General features: G+C 54.5%; 3 protein-coding genes across 3 annotated transcripts; 1 reads left to right on the top strand and 2 right to left on the bottom strand.

Moving 5' to 3' along the window:
- Positions 1 to 439: 439 nt before the first annotated feature.
- Positions 440 to 6,071, top strand: COCSUDRAFT_30676 (allophanate hydrolase; the record flags this gene model as incomplete). The annotated part of the gene is made up of 9 exons (XM_005645033.1): positions 440 to 597; positions 718 to 884; positions 1,200 to 1,391; positions 1,972 to 2,108; positions 2,551 to 2,718; positions 2,947 to 3,141; positions 3,539 to 3,749; positions 4,131 to 4,292; positions 4,718 to 6,071. 9 exons carry the CDS (start codon positions 440 to 442, stop codon positions 4,918 to 4,920), a joined length of 1,593 nt encoding a protein of 530 aa, XP_005645090.1. The 3' UTR covers positions 4,921 to 6,071.
- Positions 6,072 to 6,187: 116 nt separating this feature from the next.
- Positions 6,188 to 8,273, bottom strand: COCSUDRAFT_48551 (hypothetical protein). The gene is made up of 6 exons (XM_005645032.1): positions 8,173 to 8,273; positions 7,916 to 8,088; positions 7,615 to 7,695; positions 7,249 to 7,353; positions 6,939 to 7,040; positions 6,188 to 6,700 (listed from the first exon to the last, which is right to left on the bottom strand). The coding sequence occupies exons 1-6, from the start codon at positions 8,204 to 8,206 to the stop codon at positions 6,545 to 6,547; spliced, it is 651 nt and encodes a 216-aa protein (XP_005645089.1). The 5' UTR covers positions 8,207 to 8,273; the 3' UTR covers positions 6,188 to 6,544.
- A 2,359-nt stretch (positions 8,274 to 10,632) lies between these two features.
- On the bottom strand, positions 10,633 to 17,774 carry COCSUDRAFT_43964 (kinase-like protein; the record flags this gene model as incomplete). Its single annotated transcript, XM_005645031.1, has 15 exons — positions 10,633 to 10,818; positions 11,149 to 11,285; positions 11,693 to 11,835; positions 12,226 to 12,299; positions 12,497 to 12,556; positions 12,846 to 13,019; positions 13,471 to 13,589; positions 13,856 to 14,005; positions 14,143 to 15,062; positions 15,334 to 15,452; positions 15,860 to 16,014; positions 16,229 to 16,381; positions 16,820 to 17,024; positions 17,350 to 17,457; positions 17,709 to 17,774. 15 exons carry the CDS (start codon positions 17,772 to 17,774, stop codon positions 10,633 to 10,635), a joined length of 2,769 nt encoding a protein of 922 aa, XP_005645088.1.
- Positions 17,775 to 18,619: the final 845 nt, after the last annotated feature.

Raw genomic sequence — 18,619 nt, 5'->3', positions numbered from 1 at the left:
CCCGATTGGGCCTGCCCCAAGTTTATGCATGCTGTCATGTTAGGGCACACCGGTCAGCTCGAACGGGAATGTGCATTTTTGCGAACCGAGCTGAACGAAGGACTTTTTCGCGAAAAGTCTTGTACGAAGATCCAAAGAAAGGCAGGTGCGGTCCTCTTTGTGGAGTGCGAAGCGAATCTGCCTTCCTCCAAGTAGCATCTTGCACTCTTCTCTCCTCTAGGGGTGAGGTTGGTACAATTTGCTCAGTATGATATTTGGTGAATCAAAGAATACGATGCTGTAAAATGATTAAAGGTTGCCTGGATCATAAAACCTTCAAGCAGATTTCATGCACATACGTAGTGTCACTGGTCACTTGGAATATTGTTGGGACGTCTATACTTACCGATATTTAAACGTATGGTACAATAAATGCAATTTTACATGGCAGGGCGTAAGAATGGGTGACGCTCTTGGGCTCCAAGCCCTCCAAGGAGCATACAGGGATGCCAGCACAAGCCCAACAGATGTTATCAGGAGACTCTACCCACTGCTGGCCCAGGAAGAGGGCATGTTCATCACCCTCGCATCACTGGAGAGCTTGCTGGAACGCTGCAGGTATTGGCACACTGCAGACCCAGACACTTCTGACACTTGCTCCTGTGGACTGCAGCTCAGCGTCTCAAAATCTGGCATCAAGTAATAACTTTGCTAAGTGAGTTGGGACGACTGCTGCAGGATCTTGGAGGTTCTACCTCCTGCAGCACGGGGTCCGCTGTACGGCGTGCCCTTTGCAGTAAAGGACAACATCGATGTCGCGGGGTTTCCGACAACAGCAGCCTGCGAGGCCTACAGATACACCCCCAGCCAAAGTGCACCAGGCGTGGAGGCTCTGCTTGAGGCTGGTGCGCACCTGTTCCTCGACCAGCACTGCTCAAGCAAATGCATGCATGCCTATGCCTCTGGCAATTTCTCCCCTCGCATGCATAAGCATGCATGATCACCTCCACCTAAGCCATGTCCCAAGGCCATCAACATGGCAGCCATCACAAGTGCAAGTCACAAAAATGAAATGACCATCTTTTTTGCATGCATAAAGGAGAGGGGGTGTAACAACATATGCAGAAGATTGTTTGTGGCCTCAATTCTCTTGGCAACAACCACTGGACCTGGCTTAGGTGGAGGTGTGCGATCAAAGACGGCAACGCTACCTCTTGCAGGCGGCGTCATGGTTGGGAAGACAAATCTCGACCAATTTGCGGCGGGATTGGTGGGAACTCGGACCCCCTACGGAACGGCGCGCAACCCCTTTGATGATCGATTTCTCCCCGGGGGATCCTCATCCGGCTCTGGCGCCGCTGTCGGCTGCGGGCTCCTGACCTTCGCCCTTGGCACAGACACCGCTGGCTCTGGTGAGCGCCCACTCTCTTTGCCCTTCTCTCATCTTGGAAACTTTAGTGCGCCCTTAAGGGCCACCTTGATCTGCTGTGTATGAAGGCGCCAAAAAGGAAGTGCAAGTTTACAAGTTTGCACATACATGCCTGGCTTTGGCACAGCTGCACTTTGGCGGCAGCCATTGTCTGTGTGAAGACATCTGCAACCCGATAAGCGTGTTCCTAACCTAATTTAAGTATTAGTGGAGGATCACCTGTGCGACACCTCTAGAGTAGCTGCTCTGCCGCTGTTTGCAAAGGTGGACAGTTGCAGACGCCGATTGCCTTGTTTCAGTGGCAGCTCCAGCAGTTGAGATCACGGGGGGAGAGAAGGCCAGCTACTTGCTGGGATTGGAGCTGGCAGGAACCGAGGCATCCAAGAGAATTTCAAGGGAGCAAGAGGGAGTCTGAGGCTAGCAAAGTAACCAAGCAGGCTGCCAGCTAGCGTGAGCGCAGCGTGTGAGCCAAAAAAAAGGTCCCAATGACAAATTTTGTGGATATCATTGATGAGAATGGCTGCGCAAAAGCGGGTTCCATTATATAAAGCTGTGGAGTGCAGGGCGGGTGCCGGCGCACTTCTGCGGCTGCGTTGGCATAAAGCCGACGGTGGGCCGTGTGTCGTCGACGGGAGTGGTGCGTGCGTGCCGGGCGCTCGACTGCATCTCCGTCTTTGCACGTTCCGTCCCCGATGCAGCCGTGGTGCTGCGTCTCATGCAGGCATGCCCAGCCCTTTGCTAGAACTTCATAATATGAAAATGAGATTTGACCTTTGAGTGTAACGCCTTGTACTGGTATGAAGGTGTGACTGTCCACCTGAACAAGGGGGCCCATGTGCTTTATTGTTTTGGAACAAAAGATTGTCATTTGGTGTTTGGGAAGCGCTCCGAGGGCTCTCAGCCTGCAGCTTGGTGTGGGCCGGGGACAGCTCAATTTCCTAGCAGACTACAAAACATGTCTCTCTCCCTTCCCAATTCTTGCCAGGCATCAGAGCTAAGCGTATATTTATCTTCTGCGCCGTGCCTGACGTGTCGCGCTTGCATGCATGCAGGAAGCAGGCCCGAAGCTGGCGGACCCCAACTGGCGCGTGCCTACAGAGGTGGCGCCTGCCTTTGGGCCGGCAGCTTTGGGGCAGCTGCAGGAGGCCACCCCGCCATCCACCCCCGGGCAATCCGCGCCGGGCTCCCCGGGCGGGCTGCCCAATGGGCACGCGGCGCCGCCCAACGGGCACGCGGCCAAGCCCAGCTTCCGTTTTGGCCTGCCCGACCGCAAGTACCTCAGCTTTGCCGGGCCCGGCGGCGACGCCTTTGTGAAAGGCAAGGCTCGCTCTGCACTTCTGCTACTTCGAGTTAGTGCAGAGCAAGAAGATAACAAGAAATTTTAGCATGTTACCATATGCCCCTCTCTGTCCTCTGTTGGCAACAAATGCGCGGGAGCCTCACCAGCAATACAAAAAAGGAAGTACGGTATATCTGACTGGCAAACAAACTGGAAATGTCATGTAGAGGAAGTAAAGTGCTCAAATCAGATCTATGAGGCACTGGTTGCTGCTGCAGGCTATGAGAGGCTGTACGGGGAGGCGGTGCAGATGCTGCAGCAGTTGGGGGGCGTTACTGTGCCCATCGACTTTGAGCCGTTTGCAGCCACTGCTAACCTGCTCTACACAAGCGCATTCCTGGCCGAGCGATATTCTGGCGTCCGCACGTTCCTCGAGGCCGGCCAGGTTTGTTGCGTTCCCTCCCTCTTATCGACCCCTGCCCGGCCGCTCCAGCTCTGAAGTCCTCAAATTTTGAGATATGGTACAACCGAATGAACACATGACCTGGAAGAGCTGTGCTGGGGAGAGACACGAAGGGTGACCAAGATACAATTGCCATGACCTGCAGCTGCAGCTGCAGCCTAGCAATGATTCTTGTATGCATGCATGTCTCCTTCAAGCTACTGTACGATAGCTGATGCTTCTCGTAAGAGTTGTGCATGCAGTGAACTTTACCAATGAAGCTGCTTTGTGCATGTATATTTTCCCAGCTTTTTCCGCATACCTCCACAGCCCAGCAAGCAGGATCACCTGGTGCCCACGACCCCTTTTCTCGTGACTGACTTGGAGTTCTGGTCAATGTGTTGTGCAGAAGGGCACCCCAACAGAGGCCTCAGTGGCAGGGGATGCGCGGATGGAGAGGGTGACCGGGGCGATCATGGCGGGGTCGCTACGCTATTGCGCGGTCGATGTTTTCGACGCGTTAACGACCCTCAATGAGCTTAAGGGGCGCGCGCGAGTGGAGCTCGCCAAGGTTGACTTCCTGCTCGTGCCCAGCGCAGCACACCACTACACCGTCGCAGGTGAGGGACACCAAAGGCGACTCCTGTGCCTGTGATCTGCACAATCACTTGGTGGCTTGCAGATATCATTTCAGGGGCGTGCAAGCTGTCCACACCCACCAAGGTACCCACTATAGTAAGTGTTCTGGTCAGCATGTGAGAGAGCCCTCGTGCAAAATCACCATGGAATTGTTGGCTCTCCCGGCAATGCATGCACATATGCTACAATGGCAGTAAAGTCTGCAGGTCCAGGGGGCGCTTAGATTGCAGACACGCATGCACGGGTGAGATCAAGTGGCAAAATTATGCAGCGGAATTTAATCAGCAGGACACCTTTTGGCGGGCGGTTGTCAGGCAGGCAAGCGAGGATGCAGATGACAGATAAGTCGATTGTTTTTGCAGAGATTGAGGCTGAGGAGAAGCAGGCGGAGGCGGTGTCGTGGCCCAAGAACGCGAATTTGGGGCGCTTCACCAACTTTGTTAACCTTATGGACATGGCCGCCATTGCAGTCCCCAGTGGAGTGCTGCACTGCGAGGAGCCTAGCGCAGCCAGCGACCCCACAGGTGCTCAGCCCTGCCTGAAGCCGTGCCAGAGCTACACGCTATAATATCAGGCCGCAGCACCGCCTTATTCTTCCTGGATATCCAATCATTGTATGGAGGTAGCTGTGAATATAGCGCCGGTGCCCATAGTGCTCTGAAGGCTTCTCAGCCGTTTGGGATTTTGCCTGCCACCGGGCGGATATGTTGGCAAGGGTCACTCCCGTTTGCCTCAATATCGCAGCTGTACCAGGCAGTGAAGGCAATCTGCCTTACCAGAAGGGACCAGCGCCAGAGCTGAGCAATGATCCACGTGTTTTGCACGTGCCTTCCTTGGGTAGCAGAGAGGCCAATAGCCCTTTGTAGAGGGGTGAGGCATATCTCTTCAGAGCACCTCGTCACCTGGCGGGTAAAACATGCTTGACATTAATATATGGATTCACGAGCAGGCGAGGTGGCGCGACGGGCGGCGCTGCTGAGGGAGACGGGCAATTCGCGGCCGGTGCTGCCGTTTGGAGTGACGCTGATTGGCGCTGCCTGGAGCGACGAATCCCTCTGGGCCGTGGCCGAGCGCTTCCACGCTGCCACCGGCCTCGGCTGCGGCCCCGATGGCTTTGGCGTCAAACCCTACCGTACCCCCCGCGCTGCCTGAGACGGCAGGGATCAAATGTCAAACCTTACCGTTGCTGCTTTTCGGCCTGAGCCAGCTGTAGCCCCGACGGTTTTGGCGTCAAGCCCTATCATGCCTCCCCGCGCAGTCTGAACGGGCAGGGGTTTAATGTCAAACCCTAGCGCTGCCCTCTAAATCGGCTGCGGCTCCAACGGATCTGACATAGCAAAACACCCCCAAGAAAATAAAAAAGTGTCAAGGCATGGTTGAGAGTTGAAGTTGGGGCTGTCGGGGTTTGGGAGTCAATGCAGCATCCTCAAAAATCTGTGTAATGGTGGGGAGAACACTGTCAAAGTTTGTGGATTTCAATTTATGTAGCAGTTGAGGATGGTCCCATAGCCTTCAGGGCCTGCAATGTGTCTCAGTGATCATGCAGTCTCTGACACACATTGCAGTGCACATGTGAGAAAATGGTGGCTGTACCGTCATGTACTGCAGTGAGCACAGCTGTGCGGATATGTTGATGATAGGACATAGCATAAGAACTGGACCGTTGTGGTGTCCCCATGAGGCCCTGTGCATGGGCTGTGCCTTTGAAAAACAAGTACGACCGAAAGATGTCTTTCTACGCAGCTCTTTTTACGAGACACATTTTGGGAGGGGCTTGGGATTATCTTTGTTTTGTTGTCATCAAGAGTGTTTTAGCGTTTATGTGAGGGCTTGAGCTGGTGGAATATGTCTCTTTGCTGATGAGCTGAGACATCATGACAACACTGTTCATTGGCATTGTTTGATCAAGACTTATTGTCCTCTTACAAATGGGACTGAGAGGTTCCGACATGAGAGGATGCGAGATGACGATTTGCCAAATCAGCAGGTGTTACCTTGGTTTTGTAGTTAGTTGTAGCCTGCATTTGAGATGACTTTGCTCCAACACGTGCAGCCACATGCATGTGATCTGCTGTAGCAATAACGATATTTGCTAAAGATGTAGACAGATAATTATATTTTGTTGCAAAGTCTGTAGTAGATGATCGTTTCTTTACGTGTGCGATCTATTATGCTTCAAGCATTCTACTTCAAGCAAAGTTTGCTTGTTATGTTTTGACCACTGGGCAGGTGGATTACCATATAAGAGGCTCCGTTGTTATGAAATTTGGCAAAGTGAAATGGTAAGGATTGGACAAGAGCTCAATGACCATGTCTTCCCAGGGGCCGGAGAGCGGGCACACTGCATGCAACCATTGACGTGCCAGCAGTAAAGTTGCAAAATCAATGAAGCACATTATGTCTTTTCTACATATGGAGCATACACGTCAGATTACATCGCAACAGGTCTACATACTTTGATGCTCAAATCGCAGTGAAAGTCAGATCACATGCGAGCACACTTGGTGATGCTGCTGTGCACACTGCCGCTTAATGTTTCCCCCATTCTTCAAAATTTTGCCACCATGCTTTTACAGCCACACAGAACAGACGCAGCACCGCTCTTCAAAGCCATGTCAATGGCTCATCATTCTCAAGGTACCCTTGCCAAAAATGCACTCTTGAACACAACTCAAGCCTTCAAAGTGCTGACTGAATTTCCTTGGGCCATGCTGCTGCCATGCTTCAGGGCAGCATAAATCCTCATGCTTGGAGTTCCTGCATATTGGCTTATGCTTCAGCTCTCTGGAGTAGTCCCTGCAGGCTGGGTGGTCTGCTTGGTGACCTTCTGCTTGGCTCCCTCCAGAGCTGCCTGGGTGTGGTCGATGGTCTTCACTGCAAACCCCTTGACCCGCTCCCCAAAGCCTGGCTTGGCCTCTCCCGCAGCACCCGCCTGCAGTTTGCACGTTCCAAGTGGGGATCAATGGCATAATTCAGCAAAGACTGCTGTCTGCATGTGGCTATACGCACTGCACACACTCTGCAAGCCTGCTCTACCAATGCAAGTACTTCACAGTAGTCCAAAAAAGCAGGCCCCAGACTGGTGTGTCGGTGCAGAGCACAGACGATACACCAAGACAACGAATCTCCACCATATTGTCTGTACTACATCCTGAGCCAAGGGGTCTCACCTCGTTGGTGGCCAGGCGGTCACGAAGGCCCTTGAGGTCCTCCTGAACACCGGCCACAGCCGTGGCAGTCTTCACCTGAGCCTTGTCCTGGGCAGAAGGGTTCTGCATGCAAGGCACCCATCACCAAATTTAGAGCACGCTCAGCATCTCACTTGTGCTGACAGAAGAGCTACAGCTAGCTTTTCACCGTGCTTGCAACTGGAGCTTGTCTGCAGATGCACCTTGCCTCTTGGCAGAGGGAAACACATTAATCAAACACAAAAGCGCAAGTGGTGAGACACATGCAGACATGTCAATGAGATGTGCATACCGTGGGGGGTGCCTGGCCGCCAATGGGAGTCACGTTGACTGGAGTGTTGGCGCCTGCACCCAGGACTGAGCCCTGAGGAGCCGCGCTGCCAGTGCCCTGTGCTGCCTGCAGAAGCAAATGGGGAATTTTGAGATAATAGGCATGTCAGGAAACCTCTACAGGAGCTCATGCCAGAGCAGTACATTGTTTTTCTAAGAGCACCATACAAGTAGACCCTGGATGTGCACCATAGCGATGCAACATTGAGCTCCTGCTTTGGCTGTTGGCTAAGAAACGGCAGGTTGCTTTACAAAAACCTGAGAAGCAGGGCATGTGACAATATGCTTGTCTCCATTGTCGGGCGCAAAGCATCAGGCGCAGACTTACATGCGACTTTGGTGCCTGGTCATCCAAGTCGATGGGACCACGCTCGCCGCGGGTGGGCGCACTTGTGTGTTGGCCGCCAGCCTGTCAAATTGATACAGTTGTGAAGAGCTTGTCGCTAGTGGTTGAATTTCACGTGGTGTACCTTTTTGAACAATGAAGGACACTGAGGTGAGACAGCACCGTGCAGTTGAAACGTTTGGCTAAAAGCATCACGACTACCAGGTACCATCAAGCAGAAGGGCATCCTGTCAAACCTTTCTTACGACTCAAGTACCCGCATGGCGACGAAGGAGCAGCTTACCCCCGCAGAGGGAACGGATTCGTGATCTGCCGGGCCGCCAGCGCCACCGTGAGCAGCATGGATGCCCTGGCAGCAGGCATGTCCCTTTTGCTGGTCATGCTCCAGGTGAGAGGCGACGACGTTGCCGGGGCTGTGTCGATCAATGTCGTCATTGATGACCGTGGCGCCCGCGCCTGCAGGAGATAGCTCGACATTCAGAAAGGTGTCATGAAGCAAATCAAATTGACTCTACACAATGACCAAGGTCTCTGCCGTACCTGTGTATCCTGTGCTTGCTGGAATGTGCGACATCGTACGGGTGCTTGCGCTGATACTCTGTGTCAAATGCAGCTGTTCACTCGTTTACCAATGCTTTAACAAAATTTCGATTGATACGAAGGTTGCACGAGTGAGATCTTGTCCAGATTGGGAAGTCTGATGATGCTTGCTTATTTGGACGACTGCCATCTGCTGCGAAGCTTCTATCTTGAGATCAGTCCGTTCAGCGGCGTTCCAATGTGCGGTATATGGCCGGTGGAAATTCACGTTTTGGCACGACTATACTCGAACAGGATCTGTTCTATAGTTCGTACACCTTGTTGTCTCTCTCAAGAGTGACAAGTTTCTCAGCCCAGAAGATGAAGGGAAGCCTCCTGACCTGAGCGTGAAAGCTTCGGTGGCTGTGCCCGGCCTCAGAGCCGGGCGCGCCCCGATTGAGGAATGTCCCCATGGCTTCATTCCGCCGCGGGGAGGTCAGGTGGCCGTCTGATGGGTCAACCTTTTGTTCAGCTCTCTTTCTCTCATTTCTGTTTGCCTCGGCTGCTGAACCTGCCGGATCTGAACGGCTTGGTATGCATTTAGGGGGTCACGGGTTCAAATCCTGATCTGCATGCATTTCTTTTTGGCTTGCTTTTTGCTGTGGGTGCGCGCACGCATGTGTGGGAATACGAAGGCAGCTCTGGGAGAAGGATCAAAGGCATTTCGTTGTGGCCCTCACCATCCATGATGCGAGAATGTCGCATACAGGCATTGTTGCCATTGCAGCTATACCATATACAAGAGCAGCCATCGTGCTCTTTCTGTGGATGCAAGCAGGCCTTCGAAGTCTTCTTAGCTCGAAATGCTGCCATGCAATGTCAGAACAATTTACAGCAATGTAGTGATTGATGACAAGCAGCAAGACCTCATTTCAGCTGCTTGTCATCAATCACTACAACCCAAGAGCAAGCCTGTCCACTGTGACATTCCGAATGATTCAGGTTCTCCTCAAGTGACCGATCGACACACTGCTTGATCAGGGGTCGGAGCTCAAGGCAACAGAATCTTCTCTAGTGACCTCTCAAGAGACCATCTCCATCATGGCACAGCAATAAAACACGTATACCCATCTCTGCAATTCAACTGCTGCAGGGCATGTCTATTGCGCTGACTAATATCCAGATGCAACAGTAGAAAAAGTTCTACTGTTACGCCTATTGCCGATTGTCACTGACAGTCACACATGTGCCAAGGGTACCAATAGTTCTGCAAGTGCAGCACCACAAACAAAAGTTGAGCACGGACCAGACGAGATTTTCACAGCAAGGAATTTGGGAAACAAAAGCTAACCACAGGACGGCAGAGAATCTGCAAATGACCAAGTCTACAAAACCATAAAAAAACCCACTCACTGTTAGCCAACACAGAAGCTACTTTGACCAGTGTATCAGCTGTCGCAACCCGTTTGACTCTTATGTTGCAGTCCCTTTTCCACGCAGGATTTCACAGCCAATGGCTGACACCCTGGTAGCTCACAGTGCTTTTGACAGGACATGTGATGGAGCAGCCAAAATTTTATACTCGCCCCACTTTTTCCATGATTCAATCCTTGCTAATCGGCTGGTGGTTGCCCTTTACTCTTCAAGGGCGGCTCAAGCTCTTGCTCCAGCCCTGAAAGGAACCTCTCATAGCCTGATGGACGGTCAAATGTGATTCTCTGAGTGCGGATGATCGCCCGTATCGCCATACAAAGAGTCTGGCAACACAGGGCTCAAATCGGCTGCACTTCAGCGCTGGGAGATGTATTGGATCAGTGGATCACAGCTCAGACCAAGCAGCATCGCGAGCTGTAAGTGGCTGCATTTCAGTGAAGGTGGGCTGGCATGTGGGCTGGCATTCATTGAGTGGCGGGTGCGTGTGGTAAGTTTTTCACTGCCAGAGCATCAAGAAGCAACTGTTGCAGTACCAGCTGAGTATCACCGCGCATGGACACTATCTGATGAACCTTTGCTGTGCAGGCATATTCCAGCCTGCACCATTTTTTTCCTTCAAACTATCATCTATTTGTTGCCTTGAACAAACCCCATGACCCCGGCAGCATGATTGTTGCATGCCTCAAGAGCCATAGGCAAAAAAATGAGTTGAAAGATTTGACTGACGGATGGAAAACTCACACCCAAAATAAAGCCCCGAAAGGCACTCTCGATCCTTGCGAGCTGCACCCTTGGCAGCGGTGGGAGGTTGCATGCAGGCCCTCCTTTGCCACAAAAGAATTCCTGTTGCAACAAGTGCAACAGCAAAAAAAATATGTAGTCCAAGGAACTCCCCCCGCCCAGAGGACATCGAGGACCCCCACTTGAGAAGAGCCTGCCCCCCAGCAGCAGACTTCCGCTGCAGATAGAGCAGCAAACCCCTCTGCATGTCTGTAGTCTCACTGCAGATGCCTGTCAAAGGAGCCAGGCAGAGAGGGGATCTGCGCGTCAGGAGCGCGCTGCTGTGTTGAAGCAGATTTCTTGGTAGAGGCTGCGGAGGCGCTCGTGCACGGTGACAAAGGTTGGACGGCAGCTGTGCTCGGTGTGCCAGCAGTCCTCGATCAGCTGCTTGTAGCCTGCCGGGAGGCCCTCCGGCATGTGCGGCCGCGCGCCATTGAACACCTGGTACAAAATCTGCACACGGGCGTACATGTCAGCCGCACGCACCCACACGCTGTCTCGAATGTTCAAGTGTCTAAGCAAGCACATTTGGATTACCGATGTCCCTTCTGGGTCTCATGTAGTCATTTGGGCCCTTTTATAACACATGCGTACAATCCCTTCTGTTGCAATATTTTCTGGCGACTTGACACGCTCGCAGCCTACACTGTACTGTACTGTCCTCCTTGCTTGGCAGGACTCAGATGTCTAGTGGCGGATCGAAATGGCAGCAGAACATGCTTTTTTACTCTAGGGTATGCCGGGGGGTGGGGGAGATCAAAACAAGGGTGGGCGAGGGCGGACCTGGGAGGCGGAGAAGCCCTCGTAGACGGGGACGCCTGTGATCATCTCGAGCATGATCATAGCAAAGCTGTAGACGTCGCTCGACCGCGTTATGCGCCCATCATGCAACACCTCCATCGCCTGGTGCGACACCGTGCCTGCATCCAATGTGTGCACCTGATCTCAGCACTACCGTCCCTCGCAGTCTCACTCTCCAATTAAAAGTACATTGTGCCGAAAACAGGTTTCTATTGTAATAAGCAAGTGCAGTCTCCCTGCTGCACAGCACCAGAAAAGTCATCTGGCCAGGCAAGTGACTTGCAAGAACGCAGATGGCTGCCAGGTCAGGCACAAAGAGCAGCGCCCAGTCAGGACAGCAGGGAGGCGCCAGAGGAGGCAAGTAGGGAACGGCTCCAAATCAGGTCGCGCAACTTTGCTCGTCAGGTTCATGCGGTGCCAGATCTGGCGGAAACCAGCCGCGCCAGATCAGGCCACTCCAGAGGGAAAGCCAAGTCAGGCAGCGCCAGAATTGGCTGAATTGACCGCTCTCAGATCAAGGCCGCACCGTGTGAGTTGGTGGAGACGTGGGTGCGGTTGGCGCCGAGCACGCGCGACAGCCCAAAGTCGGCCAGCTTGCACACGTAACCTCGCGGGTCCGCGGCCGACCGCGGCGCGCTCTTCAGCAGCACGTTGGCACCCTTCAGGTCACTGCGCACCAAGATTCCACACTTAAGTTAGGCTCCTCTAGAATCGCTGAGCACCCATTCACAGCCAGGCAGCACATTGGCGCCCTTCTGGGTGCTGTGCAACCATACACATAAATGTTTACTTAGCAGATCCACGGGAGCGGAGCAGCTTTGAAATACCGCCGACGGCCATTTTGCACTGGTGATGCCAAGCTGGTTTCTTGCACACAGGCTACTCTATTAATGCTTAGCACCATGCACCAGACGTTCAGTCAGGGAGCTGCCTTCCTCCCGAGCAGAAGTTCCACAAGGGTGGCTTGCTCTTGAGCTACCAAACAGTACTGCATGTGGCAGCCCCGCATGGATTGGACATGTAGCTTGGGTCAGTTTGCTGCAGGGTGTATGTGCGCACCTGTGGACAATGCCGAGGGAGTGGAGGTAGATCATGCCGGCAGTGATGTCCATGAGGGACAGGTATATGGCGGCCTGGATGCACAAGAACACAAGGCAGCCCTCAGTCAATATCTTCTTATGCAGCAACACTGCGTTGCCCATGCTGCTGAGCATGTGTTGCTGAGCTTCATGCTGTGCACGCCTGCAGGGTGGCTAAGTCCCATTCAGGGTATGGTTCTTCATTCAGGAGATGTGGAAAAGAGGGCAGGTGCAGGAGCAGGCGGGCTCACCATGTTGCTGGAGAAGCGCTTGTTGGCAATGGCTCGGTCCAGAGGTCCCCCGTCGCAGTACTGCGCGCAGCACAGGCAGCCGTCTCAAAAATTACCCTTCCAGATTCTCCCCACCCCACTAAGACAGAATTCTCAACGGGACCTTAAAGCAGCATGCTGTCAGCCCCACCAAATGTGAGGTTTGTCAATCTGACCACAATGAAGTAATGAGAGAATGAAGAACGATGCATCTGCAGCCGGGTGGGCTAGGTGCGTTCAATACTATGTCGCTAAGAATACAGGAACAATCATCATACAGACATCATGCATGCATCACGGGAAAGAGAAGAGCAAGAGGAAGTCAGCTCACCTCGAGCAGGAGCCAGGTTTCCAGCAGCTCTTCTTCGGCGGGCGTCTGCGCGGAACCGGGCCCAAGTTGCGCAACGCTGTAGCCGTTGGCGCGCATTGCATCGGCCCGCCGCTGCGGCGCATCGTCCACCAGAGCGTTGGCTTTGATCGTGGTCAGCACCTTGTACGTTGTCATCTGCGCGCCCCAACCCCCCAATCCACCCAAGTCAGTCTTCAGAGTAACCCAGAATGTAAGCGCGCCCCACGCCAAGATCCACTCAGCTTAGCCTTCAAAACAATAAGAAAATCTCCATGCACGGAGGTTTCAACCAGCCACACGCTGGGAAGCTGCTTGAGCACCAAACTTTGCAAAGCCTTATCCAATACCCAGCTCTTTTCCCAGCAAACTTTGTAGAGACCCTTAACATTGGCAACACTGAACAAGGGTGGCCATAGTTGTGGTCAGCCTGTCATGGTGACTGATGTATAAACAAAGCAGGCGCCAGGCTGGGTGCAAGTGAGGGAGGGTGAATGGCCACAGTGCATAATCTTGAATGCTGCGCTGAGGCCCCAGTTCTTGAAGAGAGCAGGCCTGGGAAATAGTTGCACGGAGGGGTTGAGAACCGAGGGAGGGAACACGCGCGCACCACGTTTGGGTGCTGGATGGAGATGCCGACGAGTGACTCGCGCAGAGTGTCGACCTTGCGCGACAGCGTGGCGTTGTGTGTTATCGCCTTGATGGCCACAGTGCTCTCGCGCCAGGAACCTGCAACAACAGGTACAGTAATCTCTCTTGATATGCCACGACCTACATAGGTGTGCGCATGCACGCCCAGCATCGCGCCAGAAAAGGGCTGCACATAGATTGCACAAATGACAAACAGGCCGATCAGCAATCTGTATTGAGAGTTTATGCATAGCTACACATCATGCCGCTGCCAGGCTTCCCTCAAGGATGTTGGAGAAGCTATTAGGATGTGAATATCAAGTTTAAAGCATTGGCTAATAAGACAGGAAGGTAAGAAGTGACACCTTTGTAGACCCTCCCAAAGGACCCTGTGCCGATGAGCTTGCCGATGCGCAGGCCGGTAAATTCGATGGAGTTTCTGCTGCTGCGCTTGCGCATCGCCTCAGGCATGCTGAAAGGGGATGGCATTGGGCGGGTCTTTGACAAGTGGGACCCTGCATGCAATCAAAACACCACTCAAGTTGCCGGTGTTAGTAGCATTGTACAATGCTTACAAGTGCCTGGATATACCTGAGCTAGAAATTGAAGGCCCAAACGCAACAAGAAAGCAATGGAGGAAGGTTCCTCGCACCAGTCAGGGTGTGTGCTGCAGTTCTGCGAGGGGCAGCCTCTGCTGCTGTGGCTGGGGCAGCAGCTTTGCTGCAGCTGGCTGCTTCACTCGCCGCTTGCCGCACGGCCGGGACGACATCTGCGGAGGAGCCTTCGGGCTCCTTGTGCACCGCCTCAGGCGCCTGCGTGCTGCCGGCGGCTGCGCGCTCCTCTTCGTCCTCTTCCTCAAAGCCGGGCAGGTGCGCGCTCGCGGCCGCGGATCCGGCGTCCGAGCTGTGCGCGCTCGACAGCGAGTGCCGCAACGCAAGGCTGGCCTGTGGCGCCATGTTGTGCGCCGGCGGCAGGCTAGCGGTACTTGCCAGCGACGGCAGACTCACCATGCTGGTCTTAGACGTCAGGCTCGCCCTGCGCGCTAGCCGCACAAGGTCCCCGCGTGACAGCGCGGCCGCCTGCTGCACGCTGGGAGCCGCCAAGATCGGCGCCGGCTCCCTGGCGGCCGCCAGGCCGAGCGCGGCGGCAGCTGCCGCCGCGGCCGCGGCCGGCAGCGCGGCCCGGCCGGCCCGGGAGGCCGGGCGCGGGCTGCGGCCGGGCGTTGGCGGCAGAGACGGCAGCGTGTAGTCGCTGGCGCCCGAGTCGACGCTGCGCGCGCTCGGGAGGAGGATGCTGCCGGCCCGGCTGCTCGGCGCCCGCTGCAGGTCGGTGACGCAGAGCGACTGCGCGCGGCGCAGCGGCGAGCCGGCCAAGCTGTGGTCCACGCTGGTGCGCTGCGAGGACACCGACGATAGCTGAATCGTGAAGGAGGCCTCGCTGTCCGCCGAGCCCCACCTCCTGTGGTGCCCTGGCGTCGCAAGCAGGCCCCTCCTACTGTCCTCCGGGTTCTCCCACGTGGTCAGCAGCTCCTTGCTCTGCGGCTCGTTGCTGCTCCTGAGTGTCGCGAACAGCCTGGATGCAGAGGTAGAGATTGCACATCAAGCCATTGAAGGAGGACAATTGCCACAACCAATTGAAGGTTGCTTTGGCATCAGGTGCATAAGTCACGTGTAAAGTACGATCTGCAGAGCAGAATCCCACTGAAACTTGTGACACAGACATGCCAGCAAGGATGCACATGACACACAAATGAACTCGCAGTTGCATTCCAAGGAAGCATGCTTCCAATTTGACTGCCTTGTGCTGGGGATAAACAATGACATCGTAGCAGGGGAGGCCGTACCGGCTATTGCTCTTTGCGCGAGCGCCGTCGATGAGGGACACTTTCATATCCTCAAAGGGGCTCCGCGGTACAACTGGCCCATCGTCCTCTAGGGACCCGTCCTCCTTCTGGTCCTGCACCTGCATGCCCAGCTGCCAGTCAGCATTGGCATCTCCGAAACCAAGACTAATATGGAATCCATGTTACAAGACATGGGAGAGTTGCCACAGAGGCCTTTCTCTCCTGTATGACCCCAATGCACGTTACACTGCCCAATCAACAGAAGCGAATTATCTTATTTGCAGACAGGCTGTACATGCTCACAAGACATGACACATCGTGATTCAAGCTTGCACCTTCGTCCTGCATGCAAATGCTGGTCGCAGACTGATCTGCATTCGTCTGCATTTTCTGACAACCAAGCATGCATGACAAGCAACATTTGCTTTTCCTGACAAACAAGCATGCAGTTTGCACAACATCTGCTTTTGCTGACAATCAAGCATGCGTAAGGATCAAGAAGATCATGAAGGATTTATGCACGTACCCTTCTGAGCTTGTCTCTGTGGCGCTGCACGATGAGGAAGCCGGCCAGGACAAGGGACAGTGCTGCAGCCATCACCAAGGCGATGATGAGGGCAATAAAGCGGCTGTCTAGTGCCAGGGGACTTGCACCGCTGCTTCCCTGGCCTGAGCCGCCGCCTGAACAGGACAAATGTCACCTCATCAGCAGCTGCAAGCAACTATAACTTGCAGGGACCTCGTGACGTGCACATGAAGGCCTGGCCAAAGAACACAGTTGCTCCATCCCGGCCTCTGAGTAGGAAAATTGGTAGCTGGAGTATTCACTTCCCAAGGCGCTCTAGAAGCACAGAGCAAAAGGGTGTGAACACGATGAAAAGGGGGAGGAGGGTACCTTGGCTGGTGGTAGAGGCCATGATGGCGGCTGCGTGTGACGGCGCGATGATGTCACCCGCTGTGTCATTGTCCGAGTCAGCGTCCCAGCCGCCAGCCGGATAGGGGATGCACAGGCACCTCGTGTCCGTCTCATTCAGCATAAGGTATCCCGCTGCACCAACACAGTCACTGGATCAGCTGAAAGACATGGCCGGCGGCATTCCTGACCCATTTCTTGCATACTTTAAATAGCGGACCCATGGGCTCTCGCTCTGGGTGCAAGATTGGGCTGCAGAGCTCATGCTATATCTTCATAACACGTCCTGCTTGCGACAAAAGTGGATAAACAGCGCGCCAAGCAGGGATGCATGTGCGGCACAAGAAGAAAGGGTGTGCTCAGCGCGACAAGAAGCCAGCTCACGACCTCAAAGTTGATTCTGACATCATGTAAGGCATTGAATGATCGCATATCAGGCAGCACAGGATTGTAGCAGGGAGTCTGCGCATGTCCCAATTCGCAGTTCAGACAGGGAAGGTGCATGCACGCTCTGCACTTTGCCGGGGGCGCAACGCATCACTGTTTGGCGCAGGAAGGAAGCTCAGTAAGCACCTGATGAGTTGGTGCGGATGTCGAGGACAGGCTGGCGATACAGGTGGCTGCCTCGCAGTCGCACCATCTGCAGGTGCGGGTGCTGCGACAGGAACGGGTCCAGCCCAAAGGGGCGCAGGCTGGCCGCCACATCACGCCTAAAGCTGTCGCAGCCCTCCCCGGGCAGACTTGACCATGTGTACTCCAGCGTGGAATCCGCCACGATCTATCAATCACCGCACTTACCAGTCAGCCAAAACGGAAGCTGTGTGCCAGCAACATAAACATGCAACATGGGCATGCAGCATGTGCATGCAGCATGCGAGGAATTTGTGTGCCGGCACAAGTAAGGCTGCGGGCTGTGTTGCTCTATTGCCGACTGGCCATGCAAGCGCGTAGAGCTGTCTCACATGCAGTATGAGACAGAGCATTTTGGCCAGCTTGCCATGCATGACTGTTACCTGTCAAGGCCAATCAACCACCAGTCTACATACAGGAAGACAAAATAGTGTGAGGGAGAGGTGGAGATCGCAGGTGGATGCAGTGCTCACCGTGGCGCCAGGCTCAAAGGTGATGGAGGGCCAGAGGGGCAGGAAGGGCACCACGAAGCGCGTGTGGTCGCTGATCCTCGCGCCAAATATGGACGCCGAGTTGGTCACCTGCGCGCATGTGCCGCCACATGCCTCAAACCCCTTCAATGCAATATACTGTCCGCCTGTGCCTCTCGCACTCCACCTTCAAGACACACACTCTCCGCCTCGCCCTCTTGCAGGGCGCAGGAACTCCTGCGCCCTACAAGTTATAGAACGTGCATGGCATCCCCAAAAAATCTGACAGGTGCAGATCTGCGCCTCGTCAGGGGCTTCAGGCAGTCAGGGGCCGAAGGAGCAAGGAGGAGATTGGTGCATACCGTGATGTTGTGCAGCTCCAGGACAGCGCCACTGCTGACGTGGACTGCATCCACTATGTTGGCCATGTCCAGTACCACCAGGTCTGAGCCTGCACAGCTCAGCACTCGCAGTATCAGACTACAGCCATGGCAAATGCAGTCGTTGGGCTGCTGCAACTTGCCACAGAAAGCAATGCCCCTATATGCAGGGCCTGGTGGCCCCTCTAGCCCTAGAAGACAGTGCCAGGACTTGCGACTGGCTTGAGAAACAGCATCGCATCACCTGCTGGCCTCAGAACGAGCCTCCTGCCTGGCGCCAGCACAGTGGCGCCCTCCTTCCATTCCGACCGTTTCAATCTGATGTTCCCTGAAAGCACAAACGGGATAGGTTATCTGTGGGACAGTTAGCCGCATCACCAAGATTTGAACCCCAAACTTTCCGCTACCTGCCCCCTTCCAATAAAGGACCCCCATTGCGATGATCTGCAAGGCTGCAATGGTGCGAACACATTCCAGACTGGAGACAGACGGGTTCACGTCAGCTCGAACACAGTACGACAGGCTCCGAAAGATCGGGCGCAAGGCACGTCATATTCAAAAGACTTGAAGTTCCAGGCGGCTGGCGGGGGCGAGGCGCTTACCGGTGAGAAAAATGCTGGTTGTGTGAGGCGACGAAATGGACGAGGCTAACGCTGCGCTCGTGTTGACTGGCACAGCCCCATGCGCCGATTGTGCATGGGCAGGACTAGCCGCGAACGCAAGCAGAACGAAGACCCAGCTTTGTAATAGGAACCTCATTCCCCAGCCCGGAACCATCAAATAGATTGATGTGAGGATTTGGCCGCCTGTGTGTGCCTTTGACCACCCTGGTGCCACCGAAGCGACGGAGAGGCTTTGAGCCGATGCCAGACCATAGTAAGCTCGCCAGTCAA

Source organism: Coccomyxa subellipsoidea, assembly GCF_000258705.1.
Source record: "Coccomyxa subellipsoidea C-169, whole genome shotgun sequence".
Classification (NCBI taxonomy): Eukaryota; Viridiplantae; Chlorophyta; class Trebouxiophyceae; family Coccomyxaceae; genus Coccomyxa; species Coccomyxa subellipsoidea.
The sequence above is the reverse complement of the archived record's forward strand: the minus strand, read 5'-3'. Positions and strand labels throughout refer to the sequence as shown.